The following is a 19,274-nucleotide window of genomic DNA, read 5'->3' as shown; positions in this document are numbered from 1 at the left end:
ACAAGGGTGTGCTCGGCGAGCGGGAGCCCAGCCCCACGGCAATCCTGCAGGGAGGAGCTGGGAGGTGGGTCAGGTGTATGGGCTTGCAGATGGAAGCTGGCATGGTAAGAGGCTTGAGATAGCACCCCTGTCGGGAGAACCACAGGAAGGTGATGGCCGGGCCACTTAAGGGCTGCAAGGTTGACATGGGACGGACTCTGTGTGATGGGCACAAGCCTGGGGCAGGGTGCCGCTGCAGAACCTCCTTCTCACTGGGCTAACCTACCTGGAAGCAGCAGGGAACAGGGGAGAGTCCTTTCTTCCTTCAGTGTCCCTCTAGCACCCTCTGTTGAGAAAGTTCAACGTCACGATCACCTTGAGAAACTCCAAGCAGTTCTGATTCCATACCTCCGAGCTGCGATGAACAGTGACTGTAAAGCCGAAAGGCAACATAGCACTAACTGGCACAGCACGACAGCTGGAAGTTGCTAAAGTAAACATGCAAAGTCAAAACCACGCAAGGATTGCTCAGAGGTAGACCGTGGGAGAGGAAGTGCCAGAAGAGTAGCAACAGATGTATTACAATTTAGATTAGGATAGTCATTTTGTTTGAGTTTATTTTCAGGCAAGGAAAACAAGGAAAATACGATGATTATATATTTGCAATTGGTTGAGAAAAGAAACACAGTTCTGAAAAAGGACCTTATTTGCTTTTATTAAAATACATAATTTTGGGGCGCCTCGGTGGCTCAGTCGGTTAAGTGTCTAAGTCTTGATTTCTGCTCAGGTCATGATCTCATGGTTTGTGGGTTCGATCTCCACCTTGGGATCTGTGCTGACAGCACTGAGCCTGCTTGGGATTTTTTCTCTCTCTCTCTCTCTTCTTTCTCTCCCAGCTCCTTTCCTGCTTGCACTTTTATTCTTTCTCGAAAATAAATAAACTTTAGATATATATAGAACTTTAATGGCAGAAACAGGTGGAGCACTGCCTCAACACGGATCTGACAAGATCAAAGCGGCAGGAGAATGGACAGTGAGGTGCAGAGAGACGGAAGGATCTTGGATTTGATTGACGAATCTTGGCGAGAGGACAAGCTGTGTAGGAAGAATACTGCTGAATGGGCTTCCTGATCTGGAAGAGGACGAGGGTGGCACCATGGAATCTGTTAAAAGAACCAGAAGTGACATGGACTCACTGGCCTTAGAGTACCTCCCAGAGAATGTTCCCCCTACAGGAAGAGCTGGCTCTTTTTTCATGGACGGATTTTTAAAAATTACAAAGATACGAAGTGTTTTCTCTCAGTCTCCTAATGCAGATCATTAAGTGACGAATCTATACTCAAAAAAGGACACTCAGTTTGTGGCAGCAAAGTGCAAATGTGAAAATACTCACTGGAATGAGAAACTGATGGAGATTTCTCAAGAATGCAAAATACTTAGCCCTTTGAGCTGGAGTTCTTTATTCACTAGCTTGTGTTTGAAGGTGACTGATTATAAACGTTGACCTTTAACTCTGATTTTGCTTTACTGTCAGAGTTTAACATTTCCCAACTTCTTATATGTGTCCTGTGACACAGGCGATTGAAGACACAGAGGGAAGGACAAAGAAAGAGGAAGGCAGGCATGAGGGGATTGTTAACTTCCCACGTGCCCCCCCTCTGAGAAGCATTCTGAGCGGCTGTGTTTAGTGCCCGCAGGTACAATGGGTGTTAAGATAATCCTTTCACTGATTCCTGGGATTCCTAATTGTCACACATACAGGAAAGAACAGATGAAATGTTTCTGCCTTTTTTCCTTCCTGTCATTGCCATCAACCAACAAACATGCATTATGGATTACTCATGGGGTTCATTGAACAGTGGGACAAAGGAATTCTGATGAAAGAAAATCATGGTGTCTGTTCCAAAGAGTTTCCTGCTGAAGCACTGAGATAACTGTGTTCAAGCTACCACTTGATGTTCCTTGTCATTTGGGTGTCCAGGCGATGGTGGTCCTCCACCTGATTTGCTGACTGGCTTCTCCAATGAACAAATTGCGTCAGACACACTTCAAAACTGGGACTGCCCTGAAATACAGCAGCCATCCTGGCTGTCATAGAATCAGCTCACTCTGTATTACTTCTCATGCTAGGGGCCCAAAGGACTGTTGTCTTTTGTGCCAGTAAGTATTAACATTTATTTTTCTCACCTGTGCTTTTGTTTTATTTGGGAATGTTCTCTGAGGAACTCACTGAATTCTTTATCTGAAATGGCAATCTTTGACCAAAATTGTCTTCACAATTATCATCGCCTAAGCTATTTGGAAGAAGTCGGTTAGGAATGCACACGGAGATACTTTTCTCATGGTAAGGATATCAAATATATATCCCTTTTCCTTGTTTCCCTACGAGCAAGTGCGACCATATTCAAGAATATACATTTGTATGGATAACTGGTCGCTATATCACATCCTTAATGATCACAGTGATCTAACCGAGCAAACAAATCTAATTACATTTTTTACTTCTTAAAATATATCAGAAATATGGGATAAATGTTTACATTTATATTTCTTCAAAGTAAAATTCAGTAAGTCATGGCCCCCTTCATGTCACCTGCAAAGAATTCTGCTCTCCTCACTTTAACAGCACAGATTGGTTTGAAGTTATCTGACTTCGTAGAAGTGGAATGATATGTTATGTGTTCTTTCTTCCATGTCTTTTAATTTTTTTTGCTAATCATTATATTTGTGAGATGCGTCCACGTTGTGTGCGGTCAAGGTTCAGTCATTTTAATTTCTGTTAAGCATTCCACCATTGCATGAATCTAACACTGTTCACTTGCCTACTCTAGGGTTAAAGAACAGTGGGGTATTTTCCATTTGTTTGTGGCCAGGAACATTTTTGCACATGTCTTTTGCTGAACACATCTATTTTTTTAAAAAAACAATTTTATTTTTTAGGCCTACTGTGAAGTTTGAACTCACAGCCCCGAGATCAAGAGTTGCATGTTCTACCAACATAGCCAGCCAGGTGCCCCTGAACACGTCTATTTTTGATGAACAAGTACCTAAAAATAGAGCTGCTGGATGGGTGCATCTGTTCAGCAGTTTTCCACAGTGGTTGTACCGGATGGTAGCCTCCCACCCTATCCCTGCACAATGTGCAACTTCTTTACAATATTGCTATTTTTTGTTTGTTTGTTTATGTATGTATGTATGTATGTATGTATGTATGTATGTATTTGCGATATTCTGCTGGGTATGAAGTGGTATCACATTGTGCTTTTCTTTTTTTTTTTTAATTTTTTTTTCAACGTTTATTTATTTTTGGGACAGAGAGAGACAGAGCATGAACGGGGGAGGGGCAGAGAGAGAGGGAGACACAGAATCGGAAACAGGCTCCAGGCTCTGGGCCATCAGCCCAGAGCCTGACGTGGGGCTCGAACTCACGGACCGCGAGATCGTGACCTGAGCTGAAGTCAGACGCTTAACCGACTGCGCCACCCAGGCGCCCCAACACATTGTGCTTTTCATTTGCACTTCCCTCCTGATTACTGAGGTTGAACTACTTTTCCTGTATTTGTTGACCATTTGGATATCATCTTAATGTGAAGTGCTATGGCAAGTCTTTTATCCATGCTCCGTGGTCTACCTAGTTCTGATTATTTGTAAGAGTTTTTAACATTATCTGTAAAAAAAGTCTCTGATGAGTTAGGTATTGTAAAATTCTGTATTCCTGCTCTGGTAGCTTTTATTTAATGTTCATAAGGTGCTTGATAAGCATACTTTCCTATGTTTTTGTGGCTATAATTTTTCAAGTTTTTTTTTTTTTTACTTTAAGTAGTGGTTTGGTTCTTTAAAAAAATTTTTTTTCAGTTTGATTATTGGGGTTTTTTGGGGGGTATGTTTTGTGTGTTTTTTTGTTGTTTTATTTTTTTGTTTTATGGTGGGGGTTGTATCCTATTTAAGAAATCTATCCTAGTGGCCTTAGTCCCTCTCTTCATCCCTTGCCTGGCATCCTCAGCCCCTCTCTCTACTGCCTGGTGGCTCATGTGGCCAAGCCCACTAAGTGCACAGGCAAGGCGTGTGCTTATCCACTCTGCTGTGCTCAGGTAGGCGTCCAAGGCAGAATGCTCAAGGCTCCTGGGTCACTCTGTATGCTTAGCTACTTGATCTAGCCTGCTTCAACTAGTGTTCCAGCCATATGCCAAATCTTTTTCTAGAATTTAGTTGTTTCGACCTCAACAATCATAACATTCTTTGACAGTCTGCTGTGTGCCAGGTGCTGAGGGTACAGCAGGGAATAGACGAACACACACTCCACAAAAGCTGATAGTCCAGGGCAGGAGCCAGCTACTAAACATTAATCCTATCAACAAAATGTTCAAATAACCACTGTATTGTAAAGAGAGGGAGCGTCCTGTGTCAGGGATGGAGCGGCATGGCCTGGAAGGAAGGGCCATTGGAATCATCGGCATCCCCCATACTGAAGGACGTTTTATTTTCCAGAGATTATTCTTACCACGTAAAATGCCGTTTCATAGTCCAGAGATTCTCTTCCCTAACGTCTGCTTGTATTCAAAAACGTTCTGTCAGATTATGGCTTTAGAAGCTTAACAAAACATGGTAGTAAGTGGAAAGTATGCCGTTCCCTTCTCTAGGCCCAGCTTTTAATTATTTTGGTCTTGGTGAGGTAGTGGAACTGGAAGCAAGCCGAGTGGCGGGTCAGCCAGCCAGACCACTTAGCACCTGAAAAGTCCCCCAAGATGAAAGCAATAGAGAACGACTTTATATAGACGGCAAGAGACAGACGACTAAGTGGGCAGGTATCAGGACAAAGTTTAGTGGAAACTCTTGAAACACAACAGTTCAATTCAACAGAAGAAAAGACACTCTGATGAGGATGACGATGAATCAATTTAAAATCTTTAGCAGACTGGAACTTCATGGAACAATTTTATGACAGACAATACTTGGCAGGAGTTAAGGTTGGAGTAAATATTTTCTTTGGTTATTGCCTGTATGCCTTTTAAAAATAAACTTGTGCCAAAATAGATATAAATAAAGGGGGGGGGGAAATAAAGAAATGGTATCTATGTCTGCCCTAAGATCACAACTGTATTTGCCCATATTTTCTTTTAGGAGATTTATGGCTTTACTTTCACAGTTATATTCATGACCACCCCAAATTGTCACGGTGTGAGTAAAGAACCAAGATTCCTTTTTTTCCCATGTACATATCCAATTGACCTGGTGCCTTTTATTGAAAGGACCTTCGTCTCCCCCATTGCTCTGTAGTGTGTCAGTTTGTCATAAATCAATTGATCATGCCTGCTCGGGGCTTATTACCTGACTCTCAATTGTTAACCTTTAGTCCATTTGGTTTCCTACACGAATACCACACTATCTTATTTACTGAAGATTCATAACGGGTCTTGATATGTGGCCATGTAGTTCTTTGGTTTTGCTCCTCTCCTCCCTTATTCCCTTCATCCCCCCTCCATCTCTCTCCTCCCTCATCTTAGAGATTGCTCTTACAACTTTTGATCCCTTACATTCCATATGAATTGTAGAATCAGCTTATCATTTGTTTAAATCAAAATGCTATTGATCTTGATTATGATGCAATGTATCCATGGGTCAGTTAAGGAGGCGTTGACATTTATACAACGTGATGAAGAAGGAGTTGTTCTGGGGTCTTCTCCACCCTGGTAGAGGCAGAATGTTCCTAGGCATACTCCCCTAAGTAATAGATTCAGGATCCCGTACTTTAGATGGAAATTCTTTGACACCGTTGGTTTGCAACACTCCTGGGAGCTTCCCAGCTATAATGGGAAACTGACCCCTCTACGAGGAGGGCAGGGAGAGACAGAAGAGGCAGGCCCCTCCAGATGGGTGGTTTTAATAAGCAAAGGGAACTGACATGTGAGTACTGTCCTGGGTGGCGGGAAGACAGACGGAGCCCTGTACCTTCCCACCAAATCTTTAGTTTATAAAGAGGCCTAAACTGGTTTCAGTCGCATATACCATGCAGCTGTTCTCAACACCACATCACTATTTCAAGGATATGTCCTTCAAGCAGCCTGGAGGAGTGTGAAAGGGAGAGAGGAACCCACATTCCAAGGACAGGGGAGGCGTGGGAGCCTTCGAGGGTACAGGCCCAGCTCATAGGCAAACTGGTGGTCCCATCGTTCCGATGACGTTCCCCAAAAGGCACAATGGAAGGAGCTTAGGATGTGAATCCGATCTGGGTTCAGAATCTGACACGACCACTGAGGAGAAAGGTTTGGGGGAGATTTACTGGGTCTTTCCCAGTTAGGTTCCTCATCTGTTACATGGAGCTATAACACCTATGTCATATTTTTATTTGAAGAAATTAAATGCAAGGATTTATGTAGACGTTGGAATATGATTAATAAGCAGAAGTGCTTTCTAAAAAATAATCTTCTGTTAAACTATTGAAATCACCTCTTTTATCTGACATCCTCAGGGTTTATTCTAGTTCCTCTTCATAAAATGAAGCAACTGTATGGTGTGTTTATCCACTTTCCTTTCTCTCCAGGGAAGGAAATTGAATTGTGTGCTGTCATCAATATTACAGACGGATGCACTTATTTCTGAGTCACTTATTTCTGAGGAATGTTCCTCTTTAGTTTTGAGAGCTAAGCACTTTGGTTGTTGCATGCTTCATTTGCACTTACCTCAATTCAGCTGGGCGGCATAGGTCATTTTCAGACATTTCCCAGTGCTTATGATCCTCTGTGGATGAATACCTGTGTATCTTTAAATGACAAATATACACAGCTGGTCCAAGAGGGAACACACGAAATTCAGGTTGGTAACTTCTTCTGTGCCCTTGGCAGAGACTAAAAGAAATAAGCTGAGTGAAAGACTAAGGCAGTGATTAATGGACCAGTCTTCACCCAGATAGCTATTAATAAATAAGCTAAGTCTGGAAATGAACAAATATGCCTTGTACGATATAGAAGTTAGTGCTTTAGTTAGAAATACAATGCTAGGCTGGAAGCTCCTTCACTCCGATCCAGTGCCATTGAGAAAGTCGTGAATTTGTCGCGACCTTCTGTCCATTTATCACGCTTGATCCTCTCCCACTTAATTTTCCATGCGCGCTTTATCTTTGCTGTAAACACCACGCTGAGAAATTTCCCTTGACTCTCCAAATGGCGTAACCCCACAATTGATTACACTTGGCATCATAGATACTCAAGGAAACTTCAATACTGAGGGAATAATTGCTGTTTTGACTATATTTTTGTCTTTCCACAAGGTAGACTTGCAAGCTTTTTCTATTCCAATTAGGCTCTGACGGGTGTAGAAATAAAATTGAACTACACGTCTTTTTTATTCCTGCCTTTCTACCGGGAATTCACACCGGTGCATGAAGACAGGACACAGCAGGAAGATGGCATAGAGCAGCACCTCGCCCTCATCCCTGAAGAAACGGCCACGCATCCCGGACCATTTTCCTCGTTTATCTAGAATTCTCCAAGAGAAATGTTGTCTGTAGGTAGACAACAAGCCACCAAGTGCCCCCCACAACACTGAGAAATTCTCGGGGTCACATCTGTAAATCCTCATGGAATCCGAGAGAACATTCATGTCAGGCTCATATCATTCTCCCAAGACCTGGAGCTTTATTGGAGCCCCATCAGATCCTGCCCAGTACTGAGTGTACTTAATTCTGCCCCTCCCCTTTAGTGACTCAGACTTACTTTTGGTTCGGGCATCAATTTCCTACTGACTTAGAGCTTCACTTCAGCCTCATTCGGGGCATCTGAGAACACTGGGTCGCAGCGCACGATCTCTGAGACTCTTCACCATGTCCCCCAGGTTGCAGGGAATTTTCCCAGCGCTGTGTCTCCTTGGGGTCTTGTCTCTACTGCAATGCCCATTTGTCCTGTGCGGTGAGTACACACATGATAAGGAAAGGGGGTGAGTTGAAACCAAGGTATGGAAAATAATTCCTGGTTAAGAATTAGTTACATATAATCGTATGACAATAATTCAGTACAATTTTGGAGAAGAACCATGAAGTATGTATTGAGAAATATATTTAAATAATTTTAGTCCTTCAGATACAGGCCATGGTAACTCAGAACACATAATATAACAAATCTAAGAGCAACCCATCTAGTCACAAAAATCTTTTAATTTTAATTTAATTAATTAATTAATTTTTTACAAACAGTACCATGACACTATTTCTTTTTAAAATTTTTTAATGGTTATTTATTATTGAGAGACAGAGAGTGAGCAGGGAAGGGGCAGAGAGAGAGGGAGACACAGAATCCGAAGCAGGCTCCAGGCTCTGAGCTGTCAGCACAGAGCCCGACGCGGGGCTTGAACTCAAAAAACCGCGAGATCATGACCTGAGCTGAAGTCGGACGCTTAACCGACGGAGCCACCCAGGCGCCCCTTAATTTTTATATTAATGTATTATATTTAAATGGATGCTGTTCAATTCTTAAAGATTTCAGTCTTTCACAGGTTTCATTATTTTTCTATGGCATTAATAACTGAGTAGAAAACTTTTGCCAACCAGAAAGTAAAATTTTATATTATCACAAACAATGAGCGAATTTATCAGAGTAAGATTACAAAGCCCTGTATACACTGAAAACATTATATAAGTGCAAGATATCGTATTGCAAGTCAGGGAATAATTGTCCCTAACCACTGAGCCCCGAAAGGGTTGTCAGGACCTACAGGCCCCACCAAGGTAGTGCTGATTATAAATGCAGACATGAGCGTTTTTTTAGTTTGTAAGTGGAAATATGCCAATAAAAGTAACATTTCTTATTCATCTGCCAATACAATCTCTTCTTTAAAAGAAGACTATTTTAAAAATATTTACATCCGTGTCCCTTAAACCATTTGTCAGAGCATTTAACATCGAGCATTTTGCACAGAATGACAAAATCACTCAACAGAGAAGAAATTTCCCCAAGAACTATGTCTTTTTCAATGGAGACTATGTTTTCTGTTTACATGATGTTGGGTGTTTTCCAAATTCTGATGATACAAGGATTACCTGCCAAGCAGAAGAATGCGGAGGTCCAAAGTGCCCTCTTGTCATCCTTTGTCAAGATTAATTTCTCGAGCCCCAGAATGATCCCGTGCTGTTCCGGCTTTAGGAATGTTCCTAAGCGTATAGAATAACTTCAGAGTTTTTTTGTAAGCAGAGTACTGAAGCATTTTAGTTGGGAAGTTTTTTACCTCATCATAGTGGCAGGTATTTTAAGAGAAATTTCAATGTTAGGTAGAGAAGTTCATATATCCTGGGTGATTCTCCTCGGTTGGAAATTGAAATGGCTGCCTCTGTTCTTCCAAAGCTCAGCCACACTCCCAACGCTCTCATTGTTTTCCATGAGCACCATAACCTTGGTCTTCTTGGCCTCCTCTTCCTTTACAAAACAGTGAAGGTAGATTATGTTCAGCAAGTCACTGAGACCTGCCACAATACCTTTAGATTTTTCTGGATTTATCCGCATCTCTTCTATTCCTTCAATACCCCACCTTTCTTCTGGTCCATGTTCAGGATAACATACACTGCAATCTGTCTCATTTTGGTCTCTGAGCTTGCCTTCTTCCTCATTTTTCAGTACCAACTTATTGCTGCTGTAAACCTTTGCTCACATTCTCACTCCAAGACAAAATTCCTGCCTGTATCTCATCCATCCAAGCAACTGTTATCTAAAACGTAAGATATACTTCCAGCCTCCCTTAGAAAGTGTTACCTTATGTTTTCTCCCTTGGCTCTCTCTGTCTCTCTCTGTCTCTCTCTCTCTCTCTCTTTTTTCTTTTTTATGCCTATCTTGTTGGTATTGCTTGTCTTTGGACACATTTTTGTAAACTGACTGAAGTTGTGGTTTTGCTAATTATGTGGTTATGACTTATTTTCCAGGCCTTAGGTTTGAAAGCTGAGAAAGTGGGGTCACATGCTTTTATATACCCTGTAAGTCACATGCTGTTATATCATCCTAAGAGTATGAGGACCTCAGACAAGTAATTTTTTTAGTATGTATTTATTTTTGAGAGAAAGAGAGAGAGACAGAGAGAGAGCGTGGGGGGCAGGGAGGAGTACAGAGAGATTGGAAGACAGAGGATCCGAAGTGGGCGGAGCACTGACAGCAGTGAGCCTGATGCAGGGCTCAAACTCACAGACTGTGAGGTCAAGACCTGAGCCAAAATTAAGAGGTGGACACTTAATTGACTGAGCCACCCAGGCACCCTGAAACATCATAGATTTCTACATATTAATGTTGTGTCCTATGACTGTTCTGAATGTATTAGTTCTGATAGGTTTTGGGTGGAGTCTTTAGGATTTTCTATATATAGTATCAGGTCCTATGCAAATAGTGATCGTTTTATTTCTTCCTTACCATTTGGATGCCTCTTTTTTTTTTTTTTTCTTGTCTGATTGCTGCAGCTAGTACTTCCAGTCCTATGTTGAATAAAAGTGGCAAGAGTGGGCATCTTTGTCTTGTTCTTGGTCTTAGAGGAAATGATTTCAGTTTTTTGCCATGATCATTATGATGAAAAACTATGGTTTTTCATATGTGACCTTATCATGTTGAGGTATGTTTTCTCTAAACCCACTTTGTTGAAACTTTTGGTCACGAATGGGTGTTGTCTTTTGTCAAATGCTTTTTCTGTGTGTTTTGAAATGATCATATTATCTTAAAATTTTTCCTCTTATTTGTTTGATGTATCACATTCATTGACTTGCAAATATTGAACTTACTTCCATCCCTGGTATAAATCCCACTTGATTATATTGGATGGTCCTGTTAATGTATTGGTGAATTTGGTTTGTTAATATTTTGTTGAGGAATTTTGCATCTGTGTTCATTAGGATTATTGCCTACATTTTTCTCTTTTTGTGGTGTCTTTTTCTGGCTTTGGTATCAAGGTAATACTGTCCCCGTAGAATGAACTTGGAATTTTTCCTTCTTCTCCTTTTTTCAGAATAGTTCGAGAATAGATATTAACTCTTTATTTTTTTAAAAATAATTTATTGTCAAATTGACTTCCATATAACACCCAGTGCTCATCCCAGCAAGTGTCCTCCTCAATGCCCATCATCCACTTTCCCCTCTCCTCTACCCCCCATCAACCCTCAGTTTGTTTCTTAACTCTTCTTTAAACGTTTGGTAGAATTCATCTGTGAATAGTGAAGCTACCAGGTTTGGGGCTTTTGTTTGTTGGAAATTTGAAAACCTACTTTAAACTCATATTTATTTTACCTGTTAGAGTCTTATTGATTTAATTCTGTAATAAAGTATATTTTTTAACCATTTAAAAGTCAGAAGTGAGGGGTACCTGGGGGCTCAATCAATTAGGCATTTGACTCTTGATTCAGCTCAGGTCATGATCTCAAGGTTCGTGAGATAAGGCAACAAAGAACCTGCTTGGGATTCTCTCTCCCCCTGCCTCTCTTCCCCTCCCTGGCTCATTCTCTCTCTCTCTTTCTTTCTTAATATAAATGAATAAACTGGGGCACTTGCGTGGTTCAGGTCATGATCTCGCGGCCCGTGAGTTCGAGCCCCACATCGGGCTCTGTGCTGACAGCTTGGAGCCTGAAGCTTGCTTCAGATTCTGGATTCTGTGTTTCCCTTTCTCTCTGCTCCTCCCTCTCTTGCGCTCTGTCTCTTTCTCTCTCTCTCTCAAAAATAAATAAACGTTAAAAAAAAATTTTAAAACAGATAAATGAATAAAAATAAAGAAATTATTAAAAAAATAAATAAAAAGCAGAAGTGAAATGGAATTTATTTCACTGAAATAATAGAATTACTTCTGAAATAATCAGAAAATCTGATTCAGTGTGGAATTGCACTCATGACTTAAATACAAGTATTTTATACAGTATTACCTAAATATCAATGTTATAATTTAGAAAACATATCAGTTTTGGATATTTTTATTGTAATTTATAAATAAACGAGTGGTGAGAGTATTTGAGTATGCCCAAAAGATCCCGATTGTAGTGCTAGTCAATCTCCTCATGTGAAGAATAGGACATTTTAATTTGCTCTGATATTTTCTTTACCTCAAACTATATCAAGTTCTACCTTAAAGTAGTTCTGCTAATGAATAAGAAATTATATCCTTATATCAGCTCTTATTGCATTAAAATTAAAGACCTTAATAGCTCTTTCTCTTAAATTTGGCATCAAAAAAGAAAACTCCTGGCCATATGCAAGAATTTAAATGTCTTTCTGTGCATTAGTTGTCAGGTGGCTATAAACTTTTAAGGACAGTTTTCCTCCTGTGACTGAGGCAGCGTAAGCTATTAGCGGGGTTAGTAATGCTGTGACCCTAGTGAACACACAAAGCGATGGATGTCATTTGTCATTGCTTTTGAATACTTCTGAAAATTTACATTTTCATGGAGGTTTCATCCCACTTCTCGTTTTGGAGGCTCCTGATGAAATTCTTTAGTTGGAGGGAAATGACTGGGTTGGAGTCCTTTAGCAATCGGGGGCAGGGAGAGCAGGTCCAAGTGTCCCTGGTACCCTCCTCTGTTTCTCCAATTTCTCTTCAGTGGCGACATCCTCGGAAGGGGGAAATGAGCTTATTATCCATAGGAACTTCACTGAAGTGATTTTACTAACCTTTAGTCTCACTTTTAATTTTTTAGAGGTATGTTGCCCAACACCAGAGCTGAAGAATGGCAAAATCAATGAACAGAGATCTAGTTCTGTCAGTAGCTGTGATTTTTTCAATGGAGACACAATTTTATATACGTGTCATGAGAAATACCAGTTTGAAGCTAGATGTCAAGCAGATGGCAAGTGGTATCCCAAGACACCAACATGTGATGAGAGTAAGAGCTTTTGGATTTGTGTTATTTTAGATGTTTCTTTGTATCAAAACGATGGAGATTATTAAGGGAAGGTTTGAAATTCGCTAAAAGATTTTGTATACCCTGCACGTTTTGGAGTGGATAAATTTGTTAAAGAACACTGCCCACCCCCTATCCAACTTTCCTCCCCCCCACCCCCCATTGTTTATTCCCATCTTCTTGACCTTGCTTCTTTGCTTTGCTTTGCTTCGCTTTGCTTTTCTGCATCAGGAAATCGGCCCCATGTAATAGATCAGCTGGACTTTTCAATTATTGCCTCGTTTCTCTTGGTATTTTTGTCTTTTCTTGCCTTCTTTCTGATCCATATGCCTTAATCTGCAGTTTAATACCCACTCAAACCTATTTGAAACCATCTTTCTAAACTTGCTTCCTTTCTTCCTCAAACTTCCCTCTTACCTTCTGCTGTCTCTTTGTTCACCTTCAGACTCTGCTCATTGTGAAATGTCTACCTCTCCATCACCAAGAGCACTTAGGTGAAGGGTCCCAAGCACAGGAGCCTCTGTCTCTGTGAATTGCGATCCATCACCTTCCCAGGATGCGGATGCGTCACCCACCTGGCAACTCTCCAAACCATGTCCTCCTAAGATTTTATGGAGGCTTACCCTCTGTAGCATGATCAATTATTGGCACTGCTTCCCCCTTCTTTGGAGAGGAGAGTGGGGCTGAAAAATTCCATGCTTTATTCATGGCTTGGTCTTTCTGGTGACCGGTTCCCACCCAGGAGCCACTGCAAGTTGCCTCAGTAGAACAAAAGATGTTCTTAGGGTTCTCAGCACTTAGCAATTTACAAGGGTTTAGGAAGTCTGCATCAGAAACTGAGACAGATATCTATCTATCTATCTATCTATCTATCTATCATCTATCTCTCTATCTCTCTATCATCTATTGATCTATCTATCATCTAGTTCTAGATATCTATATATATATGACATCATGCTAGATTCTTCTTGTCCATGATGTCATATGTATATCTATAATTAGATCTAGATGACATATCTATCTACACATTAGCTTTTTCTTGCCCATACAGCAGAATTAACATGATGCCATTGATATACTGGATCAGTGTGGATGTCCAGATAGTTATAGTATCTTCAGGCTCTATTATGACAGGGGCAAGTGACTAATCATACCCAGGTCTAAAACTACAAATGTGTGATTTGATCATTTCATGTGTATGCTGTTTTTGACCCTTTTTTTTTTCCCGATTAGGATGAAAAGAAGGCATTAGCTAAACCAGTGACCCCATTTACCTGAGGATAACTAAATCTACTTTAGCAAAGATGCCCCATGTGAAATGAGACTAAAATGTTCAGTTTTCAATACTTTACTGTAATTTCCCAGAATCCTAATTTTCCTGGTAGACAGATTGGGGGAGTAAATGTCAATACGATGGGAATGTAGCTTTTGTTCTTCAAGAGTGGCACCAATTTTCCCATTCCACTTTCCCCTTGGTATATGATATATTTTTTTAATATAGTGTCTTTGCTTCAGGGGGAGTGGTAGGACAGTATCAGTATTTTCTATTTGATTTCTTGAACATGACTTGTCCTACCCCATAGACTAGGAACTCGATATGGGGTTTGGACCAAGTATTAATTTTGTTTATTCCCATTATACTTTTGAAGATATTGACAATGACCATCAAGCGGTCTAATGAGGGGGGCCATGGTGGTTCCTCAGCCTGAGGCTGATAGGAGGGCAGCCCACGTCTTGGGTTTGGCTAAGTGATCCTATGGGCAGAGAGGACGACAGGACAGAATGAAGCCTCCTACAAACCACGCAGATTCTGGGGTAAGCTATATTTTACATTTTATAAGCTCATGTCCTGTCACTTTTATCTCTTACCATCAAGGCTGTGATTTTCCTCCTACCATTGACCATGGATATTATGTGCGAACTCAAGCTTTCAGTGTATTCGCTCGTACGGAGGTGATATATAAATGTGACAAAGGATACACTCTGGTTGGTGAAGCTCGACTCTCTTGCAGTTCTTCAGGCTGGTCTCCTGCAGCCCCTCAATGTAAAGGTAACTCCTGCTCCCTTTCCAGTCAGGTGGGTGGAAATGTCACAAAAGCACCGAGAGTACAGCTTCTTCCTGCCAGGGGCAGCACAGAAACATTTGATGTGGTTGACTTGAAATCATTACTGTGTTCCGGATGCAAACATTACAAAGGGGCTACATTAACATCAACCTCCCCAGGCTTTCTCCCAGTCATAAATCTCAGCCCGATTCCCACTTTCAAGAAATATTCTGCAGGTGCAACATTTGATATATGGCCTGTAGCAAAATTTTCACTGAAGCTTGCTCTGGCATGAACGTGGGCTCTCATGGGCTAATTCCAAACATCACAAAGTGGCAAGTCCTTCCATCAGAGCCCCGTGCAAATGCACCCCCTGCCCACGATGCAGGCTGCATGTGACCATCCATAGTGGGGACAGGACGAGTCCAGATTGGCTCTGATTTTTACATGCCAACAGGTTACTAACACTTTGCCATCAGCAACTGCGGGGATTATTTGTCACCACGGGCTCCGTTGCACACAGGGGGCAATAAGAGAAGAGGGTGTCAGATACCCGGGAGTACTGAGTCCTAACTTGACTTTTTCTAGACTATAGAATACCTAGTGTCTTGCTGGGATCGAGATGGGAGGGATATTGCTTTGAATCCTGAGAACCTGGGGTCACATGCTTTTATATAGCCTATCATGTGACCTATCATGTTTACATGTATGAAGAGCTCAGACAAGTTTTTTGTTTTTAACATGTTTATTTATTTTTGAGAGAGAGAGCGGGAGAGGGAGAGGCAGAGAGAAAGGGAGACAGAGGATCTGAAGCAGGTTCTGTAGTGACAGCAGAAATTCCTATGCGGGGTTGAACTCCTGAACCCTGAGATCATGACCTGAGTCCAATTTGGACATTTAACCAACTGAGCCACCCAGGTGCCCCTCAGACAAGTTTCTTAACCTGTCTATATCTCACCTTTCTCCTAGTAAAATGGGACTAATAACAGTCCTCCCTTCACAGAGCGGAGAGAATCATATAAAGTGCTTAGCTCGTGTCTGATATGTGGTCAGTGCGCAACAAAAATGCTAATGAATATTATTGCTACCGAATAAAAGACAAAGCAATTAGCAGCACCCACGATAGTTTAATCTTATAATCCTAGCCTGTTGTCGTGTCCTTTTTCTTAGATTCATGGATTCCTTGAAACCATGTTTTCTTTGTAGCTTTCTGTCTGAAACCGGAAATAGCCCACGGAAAGCTGTCCGTGGATAAGACTGAATACATTCAAGCTGAAAATGTCAACATCCAGTGTGACTCTGGCTATAAGTTGGTCGGTCCCCAAAGCATCACTTGCTCAGAGAGCACAACCTGGGACCCCGAGGTGCCCAAGTGTGAGTGGGTAAGTGGCACAGTTCAAGGAAAGTTCCAGTCCTATCAAACCCTAAAAATGGTGCCTCTCCACAAGCGCTGTCCCAGCCAGCAATGGTGAGATCTGACTTGTCAGGATTCCCTCCTGAGTCCCTCCAAGGAACTCTCTTTTATCTTGAAGCCCTGTGGTCCCTTAGGAGTGACAAGTTTTCCTCTCTCACTGGAGATAGGAAAACCTGAGCCCCTTAGGGAGAAGAGGGTGTCGGATGCCCGCAACACTGAGACCCAATTTGACTTTTTCTAGACTATCTTATATTCTGTGTTCCATTTCTGGATGGTCTCAGAAACAGCCTCTGTCTTCACAGAGGCCCCTTGTGAAGCTGTCTGAGAACCCGTCCCTATTCATCTAGGGAGGACTAAGTTGGGGCCCGAGGTGTTTTCTGTTTTTCCTGCTCACCCACAAGTTCTGGGCTTCGCCTTGGCCCTGAGCCTGTAGCCTTGTCATTGTCAGCAGGTCCCACCTCCCCCACCCCTTCTGATTTGGAGAGAAACCAGTCAACCACACTCAACACCTATGTCTCTTTTAGGTTGTGCCTGAAGGCTGTGAGCATATGCTCGCAGGCAGAAAGATCATGCAGTGTCTCCCCAGCCCCGAGGATCTGAAAATATCCCTGGAGATGTATAAATTGTCTTTAGAGATTGAACTACTGGAATTGCAAAGAGACAACGCAAGGAAAACAACTGCGGACTCCCCACTGTAATTTCTCCCAAAAGAGGGAAAAACACGCTGCCTTCAATTCAGCGCGGATCACTTCAGCTTACCAATGCTCCTGTCCCCTTTGCACCATCATTCATGGTAATAAGTGTCTAGAAAGGACAATTTGCTCACATTTAGTGCTTTGAGACTCTAGAATTATTGATCATCTCGTGGCTCATGTTTTTGCTTTCTTGGACACCAAGTGCCCATGATTCTTTCAAGTAAAAAATTTACGTATCAGAAACAGTTTTGTCTGTGTGGTCATTACAACTCTGTCTTTAATGAGGAACCTGAACAAACCCATTGCTTAAAGTTGTACCTTCACTTCACTGTAAGGGCCTTGGACATGGATGTGGGCTCACAGAAAAGCATTTCTCCAACTTGCCTCACCGCACAGTTTCCCATGTGCAAGTCAGTCGGCATCTAGATGAAATGTCGATACACCCTCAAATCCTCGTCCATTCTCCCCCCTTTGAAGGGAGTCACGTCCTTTACCAAACCCCATGAACCTGGCCTCTGCCTCTCTAATGCTGCCCCTCAACTTCTACCTGACACGAATGGGATTTGTGTTTGTGTCCGAACCTCTTGATTCCTTTTTTTAGGGAACAAAGTCTAAAGGCTGCCGAATGCGAGGCCCACATGATGGCCACCTGTGTGTTCCCAAGTCCACCATCTGATTTGGCCCCGTTGTCCTTAATGGAAATGTAACGCGGCCTGAGCGACTATCCCATACGTGAGGAGAAACCCCCATCAATCACCTGTATATCTTGGGGCATCCTGGAGGCTGTTGTTCCTTCTCTCACCACCTCCTCCGATGGCTGCGTCCTCTGAAATCGCTCCGTCAGCGAGTCTCTTCTCTAGGGGAACGTTGGCCTCTTTGTTTCAATTTCCCCAAATGTACTCTGCAGAGGCACTGGTGTCCCACAGGCTTTCGCTGAACTTTACATGTCCCAGATGGGCTGGAACTGCGACGGAAACCCACTTGGCATGGAAGGTTCCACTGACGGTCCTGGAAGCCATTTGTCTGCCCCAGCCTCGGGGAACCCAGGAGATGTTTATTCTCGATTGCATCTTAGACAGAGGTTTGTGGGTGACTAATTTCCTCGGAAGGTGGCCCCAGAAAGCACGGTGAGCGAGTGGGTAGCGGGATGAGAAGATGAGAAAGGGAACACAGCGAAGAAGGGAGCTTTCTCGGGGTGTCGACTGAGGCTGCAGACAGGTGTGCAGTTCTGAGACTGTTCTCTGAGAGCCTGTGGATCACAATTCTGCAGAGTCCGTCCAGGGATGAGGACCCGGAACGTTTGTCCACCAATTCCCCTCTCCCATTGGTGGAGACTTGTTCCAACATCTTCGACAGCCAACCCTGTGGGCCCCCTGAGCAGTCTCCTGTGGCCAGGGAGCACCATCAGGCACAGAGACCCTGATGGCCGATGGCTCTTTGGCCCTGCCTGCAGTAGCCTCCAGGGTCGGGACGTGCGCAGGGCACATATGGCCTCTTCCAGTTTCCTTTTCTCTATGGCTCTCTTCTGACATCTGTTCTGGTCTACCTCTCTGTCTCTACTCAAAACCCTCCTTTTATCCGATCCCTGCTCTATTTTATATCAGTTGTGTCTACCAGAATTCTTTTCAGTTTCTTAGTCATTTACTTTTCTATCTGCCATTGGACTCTGGGCTTATCGATGTATCTTTTGTTATCTGCAGGCTCGCAAATCAAATTCTTACTAAACCTTCCTGAAACACAACTTAATTAAAATTTACAAATAAGTGAAAAATCCATTATGACCAATATTGAGTTTCCCTCTTGGGTTCAGGGCGTGAGGATGTGCCATGAGCCCCTGGCGTAACTTAGACATTTTCACAGGAGGAGTAAATCTGCTACTCACTGCTTAATGTCCCGTGCATTTTATTTTATTTTATTTTTCAATATATGAAATTTATTGTCAAATTGGTTTCCATACAACACCCAGTGCTCATCCCAAAAGGTGCCCTCCTCAATACCCATCACCCACCCACCCCTCCCTCTCACTCCCATCAACCCTCAGTTTGTTCTCAGTTTTTGAGTCTCTTATGCTTTGGCTCTCTTCCACTCTAACCTCTTTTTTTTTTTTTTTTCCTTCCCCTCCCCCATGGGTTTCTGTTAAGTTTCTCAGGATCCACAGAAGAGTGAAAACATATGGTATCTGTCTTTCTCTGTATGGCTTATTTCACTTAGCATCACACTCTCCAGTTCCATCCATGTTGCTACAAAAGGCCATATTTCATTCTTTCTCATTGCCACGTAGTATTCCATTGTGTATA

At 42.3% G+C, this 19,274-nt stretch overlaps 1 protein-coding gene, 1 long non-coding RNA gene and 1 pseudogene across 2 annotated transcripts in view; 2 read left to right on the top strand and 1 right to left on the bottom strand.

The window, feature by feature from the left end:
* Positions 1–17,220, top strand: part of LOC132685808 (C4b-binding protein alpha chain) — a 52,572-nt gene extending 35,352 nt beyond the window's left edge. Inside the window, exons 10-12 of the mRNA XM_078440675.2 lie at positions 14,700–14,873; positions 16,075–16,250; positions 16,807–17,220. Of these exons, the coding sequence (XP_078296801.2) occupies positions 14,700–14,873; positions 16,075–16,250; positions 16,807–16,980 (524 nt within the window). The 3' untranslated portion in view covers positions 16,981–17,220. The remainder of the gene's footprint in view (positions 1–14,699; positions 14,874–16,074; positions 16,251–16,806) is intronic.
* On the top strand, positions 71–3,239 carry LOC132686287 (anaphase-promoting complex subunit 13 pseudogene; annotated as a pseudogene).
* On the bottom strand, positions 14,768–18,866 carry LOC144614848 (uncharacterized). Its single transcript, XR_013553078.2, has 2 exons — positions 17,735–18,866; positions 14,768–14,942 (listed from the first exon to the last, which is right to left on the bottom strand). It is a non-coding gene; the product is annotated as an uncharacterized LOC144614848 (long non-coding RNA).
* Between the last annotated feature and the right edge of the window lie 408 nt (positions 18,867–19,274).

Source organism: Panthera onca, chromosome F1 (assembly GCF_046562875.1).
Source record: "Panthera onca isolate mPanOnc1 chromosome F1, mPanOnc1 haplotype 2, whole genome shotgun sequence".
NCBI lineage: Eukaryota > Metazoa > Chordata > Mammalia > Carnivora > Felidae > Panthera > Panthera onca.
Note: the sequence above shows the minus strand (reverse complement) of the source record. Positions and strands in the feature narration are given on the sequence as shown.